The 15,347-nt window shown below is 41.3% G+C and overlaps 1 protein-coding gene and 1 pseudogene across 13 annotated transcripts in view; one reads left to right on the forward strand and one right to left on the reverse strand.

The window, feature by feature from the left end:
• The window catches only part of NFYA (nuclear transcription factor Y subunit alpha), a 15,961-nt gene extending 12,334 nt beyond the window's left edge, over positions 1–3,627 (forward strand). For all 13 annotated transcript variants that reach the window (XM_037410181.1, XM_037410186.1, XM_037410184.1 and 10 more), the window contains one exon: positions 424–3,627. In XM_037410181.1, the coding sequence (XP_037266078.1) occupies positions 424–477 (54 nt within the window). In that variant the 3' untranslated portion in view covers positions 478–3,627. The remainder of the gene's footprint in view (positions 1–423) is intronic.
• LOC119158372 lies at positions 756–14,717 on the reverse strand (annotated as a pseudogene).
• Between the last annotated feature and the right edge of the window lie 630 nt (positions 14,718–15,347).

Below are 15,347 nucleotides of genomic sequence, written 5' to 3' on the forward strand. Positions count from 1 at the left end.
AAAAAATGTGGCTATCTGATTCTTAGCTGCATATTGATTTACATAAAAAGTGCAAGACAGGTTTTCAAAGGAAGGGACACAATAGAGTAGAATTAGCAAATTCTGCTGTTGATTAGTGCTTTAAAGCATTCCTGTGGCTTTAGCAAAAGACTGTTTCTTACTCAGAAGTAGAATCCTTCCCAAATAGTAGACCAGTGCTTGGTCTCCCCTATTACCAGAAACAACTCATTACTAGGAACTAGTAAGATCTATATATCCCATTCTCTTTCACTGGCCTGTAAAACCCCGGAGAAATATGACATGTTTAGACATCAAAGGAGGTGGCAGGAGTGTCTCCTCTTGATAGTCTTGTGTGTCTGTGATTCTCTCTGCTGTTACGGGAAAATGCTGAATTACAACATGGTACGTATTTTGTATCCGTAGGATCCAACTCAGGCCAACGAAGAAGCAATGACACAGATGATCAGAGTTTCCTAACCACTGCTTGAAGAAAATCAAAATAACTGAAAAAAATTCCCGTCCCTTCTGCAAGTCTGTCTTACCTTTCCAGTGTATCAAGTGAGTCTTTCAGTGGGACAATCGCCATATCACAGCCTATCCTTTTCTACAGAACAAGCACCACATTTTCAGTGTGTGGTCAAGATTTTAACTGAAGTTGAGTCAACAAATAGAGACTTAACGACTTTCTCGGTACACTCTTCTGATACAGCACAGGGATTTCAGAGTCTGACTGCTCATGCCTTTTTTTTTTCTTCTTTTAAACACCTCTTGCATTAAGATTGGCCATGGCTGAGAGTGTGCCACTGACTCAGTGATCAGCAATAACTCTGGCAGGCTGAAGCAGGGCCAGCAAAGACATCTTGGAGTTACGGCCCTTCTCTACAGAGACATAATCCAGTTTATAGCGACCAGCACTGACGTGGCTACACGACAGTGCTTTGTTTTCCCAGCAGAGACTTGTTATTTACATCCATTCCTTACACCTTTGGATTTTATTATCAACTGAACTGTTCCCTGTTGTTGCATCTGCACTTCTGGCAGAACTGGCAGAAACTGAAGGGAGATTCTTTTAAGTTCCACCTTGTAAAATATGTAAACAGCAAGCTCTTCTCTGGGAAAAGTTCAGCCATCCAGTGACAATGATAGAAATATTTCAAGATTATTACAGGACTTGATATATTGTGTATCTGTTCCAAGAATTAAGGTGGGAGAGGGTGATGTGTGGGGATAAGGATCTAATTAGTAAAAGCAATCTCTGGGCGTTTTTTGGTCTGTTTATTGCCAGTGGTTGTTGCTTTGGAAGAGGAGTTGTTGCTAGTATAAAAGGGATTAAGACGTAAGTGAATCTCTTCCAAAGGAGATTTTTTCTTTTTACTCTTCCTTCTAACCTGCCAGTCCAGTGCATGGTTCCTCCAAAAGACACACAAAATCTGCAATCTCATAGTGATAGCACTTGACCGCCTCTGTGACAGTTTTTCTTGATGTCTGGTCTAAATCAGTTCTACAATTCTCTCATTCTGCACAGTGAGGGATTGTTTCATGACAGCAGAAGCATAGGGCAACTCAACACGGCTCATCCTGATGTAACTGAAGGACTGTTAAACAAATGAAGGCAGATACTGATGAACCTTTGAGGCTTTTTATAGATTATCCTCTTTAAATAAAAAAAAAAAGTGGTACTTAATGAAGGAGGAGTACTTACATTTTTAAAAAAGGATTTTTTTCATGACTTCTGGCTGAGTATCTCAACAAAACATATCTTTATCTATAATTCCGTAGCTCATTACAGAGTTTAAGCTTGATCCGTTTGTACTAATTTGAAATTTGGCGATGGAAGGTGTAGTTCATAAGCATTTTAACAGATGATACTTGCATCTCTCCATGCCTGTCTCCTGCCATCTTGAATGAGTTTTACAGATGCTCTGTGTATCACCTGTGTGCTGTAGTCCTCTCTCCTCCAATTTTTGTGTTCTGTAGTTAAAACCCAGAACTGCATCGTGGCAGTTAAGCATGAGATTGGAAATAACTGCCAGGCATTGTCATTGAGGGAGGTGATTATGGACCTGAATAGGTGAAGTTGCAGAGGGTGAGATGTTCTTGAGGAAAGCAGCCAAGGACAGGCGAGACTGGTTTAAATTCAGTGAACTCTGTTTTCAAGTGACAAAAAAAAAAGTAAATGCAACTTGAAAAATACAACCCATATTATCTCCCCTCTATGTTTTTCCCGTTCACTGTGACTAAGTCACAATTATGACTAAATACAAAATGGAGGACAAATTAGCAAGTTGTAGAAGACCGGGAGGATACAAAAGGGCAGAGCCTTGAATATACTATTTACTTTGCATAAAAGAAAAATACTAGACCTGAGAGTATGAGAAGATGGGAAGGAATGCAAGAAGAGGGGGCAGAAATGTGGAGAAACATTAAATTCTACGTTTCCAGCAGGCAATCTTGGAGGAAGAGTATGCTTGTCCAGATACTAAGGATGACAATGTTTAGGTCAGCCACCTGTGGAGGAACATAGCCTGTTAAAGAACAGTGAAGAAATGCAGATTTGGTATTTGTAGTTAGGCAGCTGGATTTTCTAAATTTAGTTCGGTTCATTTTTCTGAATTTTAGTTCCTTGTTCTTACCTTTACCACAGCTGATGTAGTGAACTGAAGCTGAGACAGAAACTGACACACCAGCGATGGGAGGAGGTGGCCTAGTTCTTGACATGCAAATAAATCTTTCTTTCAGTTTTGTTTTGAATTATATCAGTAATCTAGCGCTCTGCTCGTATATCTTACATTAGGATTTTTAGTCTAGTGATTTAAAAGGCATTTGTTTACCTCCATTGCATTGATGGCATCTTTGGTGCCTTTGGTCGCTTCTGCCTTAAAATACTTGGCCAGTTAGAGCACGGTGCTTAACTTCTTCAGTTGGCGACTACGAAATTCTCATCTAGCATTTCTTGTGAGGTCACCCATTTCAGGAAATAGGTAGCTCTCTTTTAGTGAAGGAATAACAAAGAATTTGCAGCGTTATTGTAAATATTTTTTTAGAGCATCTGTACGTTTTGTCGGTGGAGTATTCATGGGCTGGAGGAATATTTCTGTGCTGGAGTAAGACAGCCTCTCCATACCATTTCTGGTCTTCAACTGACAGCTAATCTCTGTCCTGGAGAACCCCCTCTTGAGAGCTGGAACTTGGGGAAGCAAGATTATTGCTCTGACATAGTTTTTTGGTTTGGTTGGTTGTTTTTATTTTTAATGAGTAATCCTTTTCTTAAAGAACTTGTAAACTTCTTCAAAGCAGCTAGAACTTTTCTCCCAATAAGCCCTTCATATATAGGTTCTCTGATCTGTTGTTGTAGAATGTGTATTAAGACCTATGGATTTGTGTTATATAGGAAGTTTTATCGTTAATACTTTAGTGATGTGAAAGCCTGAGTGCTACTGTCATATTTTTCATTTGCTTTGGGTTATGTGTATCACTTCTAAAAGTAGTGTTTGCTTGGTGAGATTGGAGTTACCGGTCAACAACATGTTACCAAAAAAGTCTGCTTTCTTTTCCTGGGTAAATTTGTTAAATTGGAGATGTCATCATGTTCAAACCTCCCTAGTAATTAAATGAGAATTCTTTGTGGATTGGCTACACTTGAGCAAAAACTCCACTTCAGGAGTGCATGAAAGAGTGTATGAGGATAAAAGAAGCAGCTCGGGGAGAAATGTGGTCAATTGATCCAGAGAGCACTGGAGTGGTGAACCGATCAAAAACCAGTTTTATATGAGTGTAAAGAATGGGATGTGGAAAATGGTCCTCAAGTGATGCTAAATGGCTTTAAGGCCTTGCATGTTAAAAAGGGGGGAGTGGGGGGAGAAAATCATTTATTTGTGAATGGGTGTGGGAGGGTACTGAGATTAACGTTAAGGCAAAGTTTGTATATAGTTAAAAGTTTATAATTTTTTTTATATGATGCATTTTTTCAAGTGTATTTTGGTCTTTAATAGATGCAATTGTAAGTACTGTGTACACTATCCAGCTAATAAAAAATTATAAACCGAGAAGCAGCTTTGGCTTGGGCCCTGAGGAGGGGCTGCAGGAAGGATGGAAGAAGGACTTTCCTCTCAGCCCTGAGTCCAGGGGAGCTGCTGTGACCCGCTTGAAGTTGGGAGATGGCCTCACTGAGCTGGGGAGGGAAGGAGAGTTGCTCCAAGCTGGCCAGCATTGCTTCTGTGTGTTCTTCGAGTGTGGGGAAAATGTGCAGCAAGTCTGGGCTGGGAGGAAAGAGGATGCACTGCAGTTACCGCTTGAAAGAAAAACTTACCATTCTAATAATGAAGAGAAACACGCCTGGTAGTTGCACTGTGTCCCATCCATGCCTAGCCAGCTTCTGGATATCTGTTGGCATAATGCTCGGCATCCTTCGGTGACATTTCAGTCTCTGCGTGCTTGCTGCAGGATTTGTTGAATTGAATAATTAGCCCTGAAGGGCCATGCAAAAGAATCCAGTGCTGATGCAGAAGCTGCTCTGGAGCACAGGGAGTGCCCTATGGATGCAGCGATGGAATCTGTCCAGAGTTGCGTAAGTTTAAGAGATCCAACTTCATGTCACTCAAATTCTCTTCTTTGTAAGACATTCATTCCTTTATATTTTTGGTTACCTTCCAGGATGGTGAATCTTTCTTGTCCCCAGATTCCCAAGTATCATGTTATCTTTTTTTGGCCAAATATGACTGAATGGACACCCTTAGAAAGAGCTTATTCCTTGTGTTTTGGCACAAAAGGGAGTATTCCTCTTAAGAGGATTGGGCAGGCTTTGAAAGGTTTAAGGGAGAGCCAGTTTCCATGTCTGCCTGCTAATCCCTCGCAGGCATGCTGTTTCTTCCACGTGTGCTGCTCGGGATCTCTCAGCAGTATTGTAACTTAAACATTCACTACAATAATGTAAATACTTTTATCAAGGCTGAGGTTCTACACTGTTCAGCAATCTTTTGTATGGTATCAGGTAGTTGTATGTACAGTATTGTTGAAACAGTTCCTGTGTGTGTTTACAGTTTGCAAAGCTCTTTGGGTTAAAAGCAGCCATATCAAAAAGCAAGATACTAAGTTCTGCCTATTTTTTTTTTTTTTTTTCCTGTGTTCCTGGGGTAGGCACTCTTAGCAGGGGCACACTGAACTGCACATGTTTGTAGCTATATGCTGTGTTCTTGAAAGAACACTGCAGGTCAGGGGGTCTCGTTTTGCCCTCGCTGATGCAAAAGCATCTCTCCGCTAGCAGTGCTTGAAAACAGACATGGATGTCACTAGCTCCCAACAAACAGAACAAAAAAGGCAAGTTTTACTCCAAACACTATTGCGTTCTTTCTCCTGCAATAGACCCCTTCATAGTGTTTTCTAAGTGAGCCAACTGCGAGTGACATCTTTACACTGGCTGTAAAATCGCTTGGAAATACTGGGTGAGTTTGTATTTAGCTACACTGAGGTGGTCTCAGAGCTCTAATGGGAAATTGGTGCGTACTTCTAATGCCCTTTATAACGGGCCATCGCCATACTGCCAGTGTTAAGTGTCAAAATCGGGATAGGATGGTGTCCCCACAGGTGACAGAGAAGTTTCTCCAGCAGGCAGTTCAGAGCATCCAGTCACATCCTGCTGTTTGGAAATACCTTCTGAAGATGCCCTTTCCCCCCCGCCACATGTACAGGATCTGGCCTCCTAACTCGGGCTCCGTTGTGTGCTGCGAAGCCGCCACAGGCTGGCAGTCAGCGTGGGTCCTGAAGAAAGCTGGCCTGGTTTTCTGTCACTGCGTTGCTGGCAGCTCTGCAATCGTGGTGAAATGCAGATATGCTGGAAGTGTGATTCTTGGCAAATAGAGCAGAATAAATCCTTGAGGACCTCGCAGCTGAAGATTCAGGAACGCAGAAGAGCATGAAGGGCAGTGGTCCAAGGGAGTAAGCAGGCATTGTGGGCCCAGACGGAATGCCCTTGGGCCCATAGTAAGTTACCTGATTACAGAGCTACTCAGATACTGCTTTTTACAGCTTTTTGCTTTATTCTTAATTTGAAATTCTTTTCAGTTCCCTAACAAGAACAGGAGCAGACTGATTTAAAGTAATCCTTCACTTCGGAGAGAAGTTGATCTGCTAATCTTGTGCTAGTCACAGTTGCCAGGATCTTGTCGCGTACTGCTTGGTTTTCCTATGTGGTAATCAGTATTTTGCAATTGCTAGGCAGGAAGTTGAGAACAATTGAACAAATGTTCTAAAGTGAATAGAATTAATAAAATTATGTACTACTAATGTGAAGTGAATAGGGTTGGAAAGCTGAGTTTTCTTTTTCTTCAGGTTCTTCATGAAACACTTTGCTAATTCTTTGTACTTGGAGGGGTTAGATACAATCATTTGTTCCAAAAACATTCTCATGTTTCAGTGACTTCCAGAGGAAGAGGGAAGGTACGAGTGAGTCAACTTCATTTTGTCTAGCAGAAGATGCCTTGGTCTCTGTAGTTGCAGTATATCCAAAATTCAGTTGACTTTCCCATTTCGCTTTTTGTGGGTGTTTCAAGACATGGAGCAGAACTGGATGGTTTCCACAGTGGCTAATAAGACGTTGTCCTTTTCATCTCTGCCTTTTGCTCAAATCTCCCTGGCTGCTTAGGCATATGGCAAATTTTACCCAGTTTGCAAAACTGCTACCGGAAGGCACTTAGGTGGCATAGTACTATGATGACTTTAGCAGAATCTTCAGAGTATAATTTATTATATGATTTTTTTCTGTTCTTACAGTGCCCTTAGGGCAAGAGTGTTTCGCAGTGAACAGCAGGTAACAGATGAAGGTGCCCAGCCATTAGTTGTGTGGATATTCATTTACTCCTTATTAGAGGTGGAAACGGTCCTTTTAGCGTTTACTGCTTTTGAAGTGAGACAAAGAAGAAACAACTATTTCAGCATAGGCTGCAAAGAATATTTAGATACGGAGTGAGTTTTTAACTAGACATCCCGTAGAAGGACAGAGGAGATGTCTGGAGGCACTGGAATGGAATGTATTGACTAATAGCCTCAGTCTTAGAAAATGCTCCTGTCCTCTTACATTGTGTCAGCTGTGCCCTGCCAATCTGATATGCCCAGTTCCTAAAATGCCACAACTTTGTTTCCTGCTGCCATCAAATGAAAGATAAGCTGGGAGGATGTGTGAGACATTAGCCAGATACAGGTCTACAGCACTATTCAACAGCCAATATAGAACTAGGTCACTAACTAGCTGTCTGTCAGGCTTATCTGAAGACATGGCCAGGTTTGTCACGTCCCAGATGTCCAGAGGCCGCTCGTGTAAGTTAGACCACTCCTGAATGTGGTTCCACAGCTGAGCATAACAGAAATAGATTGGATGGGCTGCTGATGCTTTCCAAACTTAACTATCAAGCGTGCCAATCTAAACTGTGTTTTATGATAATTCTTCTTCCGTTGTAGCCAGCTGGGGTTACTAGCAAATCTCCATCATTTGCATAGAGGACAATACCTGTAAGATGTTACAAATTTAGAAAGATTTGAGAATGTTTATTGTGTCTTTTATTTTAAATCAGGCAGTTACATTTTTACGACAGAGGACTGATGCCATCCATAGAAACATCCCTGGAAACACTCTCAAATTCATCATATGATAGCAGATTATCTTTAGCTTTGTAGGCAGACAGAAGTGTATCCCAGTGTCTCTATCAAGCTAGTTATTTAACTTCTATTACTTTAGGATCTGAGGCCCCCAGACCTTTCACCGTGTATGCCGTTCCACCCAGATGAGGAATTTATGCATGCAAATAGATGTTTTCAAAGAGTCAAACAGGCTAAATAAGGTGTTGCATTTGTATATTGAGGCTTATGTTAACCTTTCTGGTTGTGTATGGTCTCCACACCAATGCCTTTGACATCTCAAAAATGACCCAAAGCACAAGGGTGTCAGTCACTAATTCTTTCCAGACGTGGTCAATGCAGTAATAATAAGGAGAGGAAAAAAAAAGAAAAAAAGAAAAAAAAAAAAGAGAGAAAAAAAGGAAATAACAGTATGCAAGAACAGAAGTGGGAAGCTGGGACAGGAAGTGAATAATACAGTCATGCAAACCTGTTTGGGAAGACAGAAATTGATTTCTTTAGCTATTATTATGGGGGTTTTCTAGCTTTGTTTTTAAATAATTTGTGATAGAGGGACAAAATAATCTCAGATATAATGGCAAAAAGTCTGCTATTATGTAGCCACATCAGAGCAGACAACAGAATTTCCTTCTTCTCTCCCATCTGTCTCTATTCCCCATGCTTCAGAATTGTAAAAGCACTCACAGGCGGAGGGAGTTTATAAGGTTGATGGGTGTATTCTCCGCCTTTTCGCATTCCTTTCCTCCCATGCCACCCAGCTCCTAGGTTGGGGAGTCTTCTTGCAATCTTAATACCAAAAAGCTAAACCCATTTTTATATCAGATTAGGCATCCTTGGGCTCTAACTCACGGAATTAAGACAAAAATCTCAGTCAGATGAACTCTGGGATTTATCCATGATCCATAATGGGATGTTTGTGCATATCACCATGATAACAGGATTCAGTTGTTTGATCAAAATGTGTGTAATTTCAAATAAAGTCATGTTAGATTTGTACTGTATTGTGTGGCATTAAGAAACAACAAGCACCAAAGGCAGTGAAAGACAAAGTTATTTTTTTGTATAAATAAATAACTTTGGGTGTAAATTCTATACCCATGTGTTCAAGCTGAAGATGGTTTATACTATAAGGTAGACAAATATTTTTCAACAAGACCCTTGTTTACTAAAACATGCCAAGTGCATTACTTGTCTCTCTGAAGTCCATGAAGCAACTCATATGTTTAAAGCAGATTCTTTACCACGTTGCTGATTTGGATCTTATCAGAGTGGGCAATAATTAACATTTTATATATGAGTATTTAAGCGAGCTGTTGAAGAAAGTCTGAAAGGAAGCATCATGTTCCCATATCTCACAGCCCTTTGTTGACTTGCACTGTATCAGTTGCTACCAGAGAGAACTAGTTTCCTGCATTTGGGTTTATAGTTGCCTGTCGTTTAAAAATAGAGCAATTTGGAAAAAGCAAATGTACCATAGCTTTCTACTAGATTTGCTTACCAATAGCTAAATTGTGCTGCTGTACTATTGGAAAAGCGCAGTTATTTTTTTCAGGGAAGGTTTGTGCATCCGTGCGCCTCATCCTTTCAGTTGCTTCCTGCCTCACACCCCCTATGCATCCAACTTCAGTAATTGGTTACAAATGAATTGTTTCTAAGTGCAGTTCAGCAAAATTCTATGAATAAGCCCGAGGCTTCATACTGCGTTGTTTAGGTGGGCCTGTTTTTTTCAGTTCCAGAATGTGGAGTTGTGGCTCTGAAGATAACAGTAGCATATTCCACAGGCCCTGGGGAGACTGAATTGCCTGGTGGTTCTTGAACGTGGAAGAAAACTTGTGGTGAAGGCTGCATGTTGACATATATAACGTCTTCAGGCTTTGGCTGAGGTTGGTGCCTTATGACAGCGTATATTGTAGCATCATTCAGTTCCCCTTCTAGCATTCTGCTTGCTTTGTTTCTTCTGTGGCTCTGAGGAACAATGAAGAATGAGAAGTTAAAAAGAAATTCAGCATTTTTTGCTTCGGAATATTAGTCTTAGTTCATTTATAACCACAAATATTTTCTCCTATTATAAAACTGGGAAAAAGGGGAGGGATACATGGGAAAAGGGCACGTGTGCTCAGAGAAGTTCAGAAAACTTCTCTTGCTCAAAAGTCTGCTTCCTAGGATTTAAGGGACTGGGTAGAAAGGTGCAGCAACTGTTGTTACACACTAAATATTTAGAGCAATTGCAACTACCAAAGATTTCCTTTGATCAGGAACTTTGGCGGTGGTACTGAAGATTCAAGGCCAGTTAATTATCAAAATTATATATTTGTTATTATATTTATTTTTCTGAGTACTATAAACAAAAATATGCAGAAGGGCTATGAGTTGAACAAGTTAGGGTCTGCTTTGCAACAAGATGTCAGACAATCAACAAATACAGACAGCTAGCTTCGGTGTGCTGGCTGGAGTGGATGCTACTGTGTGCTTCATAATCCCTCTGAGAGGTGAACACAGAGTGAGAGTCTCTGCATGACAGAGATCAAAAAAAGCAGCAGGAATGTTGGATTTCTGATGATGTCTTACCTGCAGTGCTGCTTGTCTGAAAGAAGGATGTCCGCCAAAGTCCGTCCCTTTTCCTGCTGTGGACAGAATCTCCTTTGAGTGTAAAACTACACCTTTACCTTTTTATTTTAAAGATGACTACCCCCACTACCCCATCCCTGCGATTTAACTTGCATCTTGCATTTCACTCTCAGCTCAGCTGCATTGCCTCCCTGGACGATGATTACTACGAACAGACCTTCCTTAGATTCAGTGTGGTGGGACAGCAAGCTGTAGGGGCAGGAAAACTAGACAAGAGGATTAGGGAGCTTTACCTGCCCTTTTCCTTCTGATGTAAATGGTGACAAGGAGTATAACAGTAGCAATCAGAGCAGTTGTAGGCAGGAAGGAGCTCAGCACTATGAGACCATAGAGAGTCCTGCAGGGAAAAGCATGATATCTCCATTACTATTTACAGCACCAGAAGTTGGCTAGGTTAATTTGGGAGGGGATTTTATGTGTTTGAAAATGGCTTATGGTTCCAGGATAAAAATTTAGCACGTGAATATTACCCTTGCTGTCTCTAAACAAGCATGGTTCCATGAGGTCAGTACTCATCTACAGCCACAGAGGATCCATCCCAGCCGTATATTTCTTTGGCACTTGGCAAGCCTGGGGAATACTCAGGAGCTTGAATTCTCTTCCTGCAGTCATTTGCAGCGCTACCAGAGTTCAAAGGCATCCCTCATCAGGATGCAGTAGCCCTTCTCGTGATCTGTCTTTGATCAGGTCTGGTAATCACTCTCGTCTGCCACGCTATGTTGTTTAGCTGGGATTGGTCTTACACCGGTCTGCTTGTACAACAGGCAGAGTCGTTGTAGCATTGCGTGGCCCATATAGTTGTCCCTTTTTTAACCGGGTAGAAAGTCAAGAACACGGTCAAACTGAGCATCTTCAGTAGAAGCCTCACTTAGTGCTCCCGAAACTAATAGGGACCTTCTACAGCTACCCTTTCATGGGAGGTGGGGAGGTTGGACCAAACCCTGCAGGGGAGAAGGGGCAGCCTCTTTGTGTGTGTATGGGTGTGTGTGCACATGCTTCAGATGTCACACCACACCTCAAATCCTGCAGTGCATCCAGAATGCTGTGCTTAGAGTCTGGGAGTCTTTGGTTTTTACCTCTGATCCTTATTGCTGTCATCTGTGGGGTTGGCAACGTCCCCCTTCTCAGTGGGAAGTGAAATGGTGTGTAAATCTGCATCCCATTTCCAATTTTCCCCTTGAAAAAAAAAAACCAAGAGCAGGTGATTTTCCCACATCAGTCCATCCCTGGTGACTTCTTATCATGCTGAAAAATTCTGCTTTGCCAGTTTGTAGAACGGTCCAGTTACTGCTTGCTTGTTAGCTATGAAATTGTGAAGTTGCACAAGAAAATTAATCCTGTGCTGTTTACGAGTAAAAGAAAGTTAGTTAATGCAGCTGAATCACAGGAATAGGATCAACCAGTTCCTCAGGTAAGAGCTAGGAGGTTTTTTGGGGTTGTTGGATAGTACCTGGTATCAGGGTATCTCAACGAAAACATTGAATGTAGGCCCAGGCAAAGAGTTCTAGTAAGTAGCTAGTAGGGCAAGAACAGACATACTGTGATTCCCGTTTTGTTCCCTTTGGGTTGTGGTCCTCTGGTGCTGTTTTCATTCTTGCAAACTATTTGATACTTGATTGCATGATGCCTTGGAAAATCTACTTACTCAATGTACAATGTGCAATGTACTCTGCACAAATATCATGTGCAGAGGGGCAAATGAGATTTGGTTTCTGCTTTCCTTACAAGTTTGGGTCCTGTAACAGATCCAAGGGAAAGAACAGCTCCTGCAGGAGACGAGTGTTGTAGAAGGTATAGGTCAGCCATAAAAATTTATACCATTTTAGAGAATGATATGAAAACTGAATTGCTTATTTGGGCACTTGAATGCTGTTGGAAAGGAAGCATCTTAGAAGAAAGATGTCATATACTTCCCATAAACATTTTTCAGTCATGTCATAAAAATGAAAGAATAGCTTTCACTATCTTCTGGTTTTCTGCCTCCTGTGCTGGCAAAAAGCAGAAAAGGAAGTAAAGTGTTAAAACAAATGCAGAAGTTTACTAATGAGCTGTGGCAAAAAGAGGAACTCAGGTAGAAATTCAGGGAATGATTCAGATTGCTTGAGGTCTGTTTCATCTGCTGATGTAAATATAAAAATTTGTTAGTCAATGAAACCAAGACAGACTTCCCCCACCAACTGGCTGCAATTTATTTATGCCATTAGTATGTATCAAAAATCTGTTTAATAAAAAGAAATTCAGGAATTATCTGTGTCTCAGGAAATTTCCAGGCTTAGAAGAGAGCTCTTTAACATTGACCTGTAATCTTTCTTGTCGAGCAGTAAGAAATTGCTGACTTTTAGAAGATCATTAATTCTTTGATTAACTCACCCAAAACTTCCAGCATGATCCTATTCAGTAGTTTGTTTCTCCCCTGGATATGGCTCTCAAGATTATATTCTCCTGAGTCATTAAGTTGGAGCTTTTTCAGCCACACACTAATCATTTTCCACGAGAAGTCATTCATCATTTCAGTCCTTCCTACTTTAATGATACTTTGATCAGAGTTACCTCTGATAATAGGTTGACATCTAATTCAGGACACCATTTTGCACCAAATAAAATGTTGGAAATTTCCTGATGTTGGCTATCACAGAATAGGAGCAATGGAGGGACAAGTTGTTCCCTTTTTTTGCAAATAGCCTTACAAACTCTGAAGAAAACGGAGTGGTGACTCATTAGAGGGAGAAGACAGGAAAAACCAGTCCCCATGGTGGGGTACATCTCACCCAACGAAGGAGCAAAGCTAACATCAGCACAAAGAGAACTTGCAGAAGACAAGGAAATAAGCAGCCCCAGTCTGATGAGAGTGGTCACTAGAGATGAAGCTGGGGTGCCAAATGGGAAATTTGGATTCCTGCTGCCCTTCCCAAACGTGGGCTGTCTCAGGTTCCAGGGTTGTTATTGCTGTCAGATTCCCCAGGTGCTGGGACATGAAGCTACCTCAGCATATTTCTTATGCCTCGTACATACGTTCAAGTTTAAGATGATGTTGCACTGTCTCACCGGTCTTCTACATGAATTATCAAAGCTTTGCTCTGTGAAAGGTTTCTGTGACTGTAAAACACTTTTAACAAAATGGAAAATTTTGTGCAAAAGCAAGTTTTGTTTTTTGGATTTCATCAGCTGACTTTGAATATTTCTGTCCCAAAACCATTTTTTTTTATTGATACAATCATACAAAATTGTGTTAATTTTTTATGGTAATCCATACAATTTTTTTTTTCCTTTGAAACTTTTTTATTTCATATGGCAAAAATAACTTCCTGGCCACTTCTAGCTCTAGATACATATTGTGGTTCTATGTTGAACTATATAACAAGAGTTTTACTCTGTCTTTGATAACCTCTAGTGGGATCTCTATCTCTAGCTACCATCTTTTGCTGTGAAACAAAAATGGAAATGACACGTCATTCTTGATTTATTTTGGCTGTCTCCCACCTGGTGCACTGTTGATCTCATAGCTCGCCCTCAAATGAAACCATCACCTGTATCCTTTGCAGCACAATATTCTTCAGATCACCCCACACCCTACACAGATACGTGCCAGAGTTCTACCTTCGGTGTGCTGTCATGATCACAGAAAACCTACTACGTCCAAAGTCTATCAGGTCAACTGAGTGATGCGGTGCATGGTTAAGGTTGATCCTTTCTTTTAAAGGGGAACTCAAGGCTAAGACTGGACAAGACTTTTCTGACAGCTCCTTGCACCAAAATGTCTTCTCACATAAATTCTTGTGCATGTCATATGAGCAGTTAGCTCTGGAGGAGTCTCCCTCTGTATGCAGGAACACTTGCATGTCCTCTCGTGCCATGCATTATTCTTCCAAAGAAAGAAGAAAATGATGCTGCAACTAGTCACAGCATAGTATTATACGGCTGGGACTCTGAGAAGAGTAATTTAACCCTGCAGGTTTGCCTAAATAAACATCTATGCTTAGCCTTTGTGCCACTACCCTTTTTTCATTTTTATTCCTATTGTTCTTCTCTGTGGACTCAGTATTTATTTGCAGTAGGAAGGCAAACAGTAGCTAGCCTGTCTTACGGCAATGCCTGATCCATAATGTATCAGGAGAGAGCAAGAAACAGATTTTCTTCTCCATATGCTGGGTGGTTTCAGACTGGGAACTTCACAATAGCAGGAGAGAAAGGTCTCGCTCAGAAGGGCAATGATTGCCAAATGTCCCACCATGAAGTTCAGTTTCTGGACCAAATACAGAACTACTATAAACCAAAATGAGAACCCATCAGCTGATATAAATAAGGAAATTTCAGGCTGAACATTTCCTCCCCTCATTGACTTCAGGGAATCTCATTCTGTGCCAGGCTTTAGATGGCCCAAATAAAAAGTGCTCAAGCAAGTTAGCGTGCAATGCGTGTAACAGTGCAGGGCGCACCCTTTTCCTAGGAGAAAAGAAGAGTCTAAGCCATACCTGGAAGTGCCAGCAAGAGCAGCAGGGCTGGAAGGCTCCCCATCCTGTAGTAAGAAGGTTTTTTAGGGCCTAGAGGAAAAAAATGTATCCCAGAGCTTCTTTATCACTGAGAATTCTCTGTTGCAGAGGAAGCTAACTTGCTCTGTCACTTGCAGTGGTCTGCTGCCTAGAATGATGCCAGTCTGGAACTGCTGAGAACATCTTTTAACCACAACCTTAATGTTAATTCATGGGTGGGAAGACTGCACAATGTTTACTGTCTACTTTTTTGTTTTAAATATATTGTTGTCTAGATAGCCGTATTTAGCAATCAGATTGTGTGGCTGGGAAAGAAGTAGGTGGTTTTGGTCTCTAGTGCTACCTTGATGTATTACAGAGCAGCTTTCAGTTGGATGTATTCATCCTGACTGCTGCTTTGCGCTTACATGCAAGTTTTATATCTCTGGTTCCCCTAAGCCCTTGTGTAGTGGTGGAGACCCGTCACCGTGCCATCGCAGAGGCAGTGGATGGCCCTGCCCGAGGTCTCTCAACAAGTTGAAACTGGAACTAGGACCCAGATCTCCGGGTTAAAGCTGTGATTCCCTTGTTTTTTAGCACATCTAGCTGGGCACCACAGTA

Source organism: Falco rusticolus, chromosome 17 (genome assembly GCF_015220075.1).
Source record: "Falco rusticolus isolate bFalRus1 chromosome 17, bFalRus1.pri, whole genome shotgun sequence".
Classification (NCBI taxonomy): Eukaryota; Metazoa; Chordata; class Aves; order Falconiformes; family Falconidae; genus Falco; species Falco rusticolus.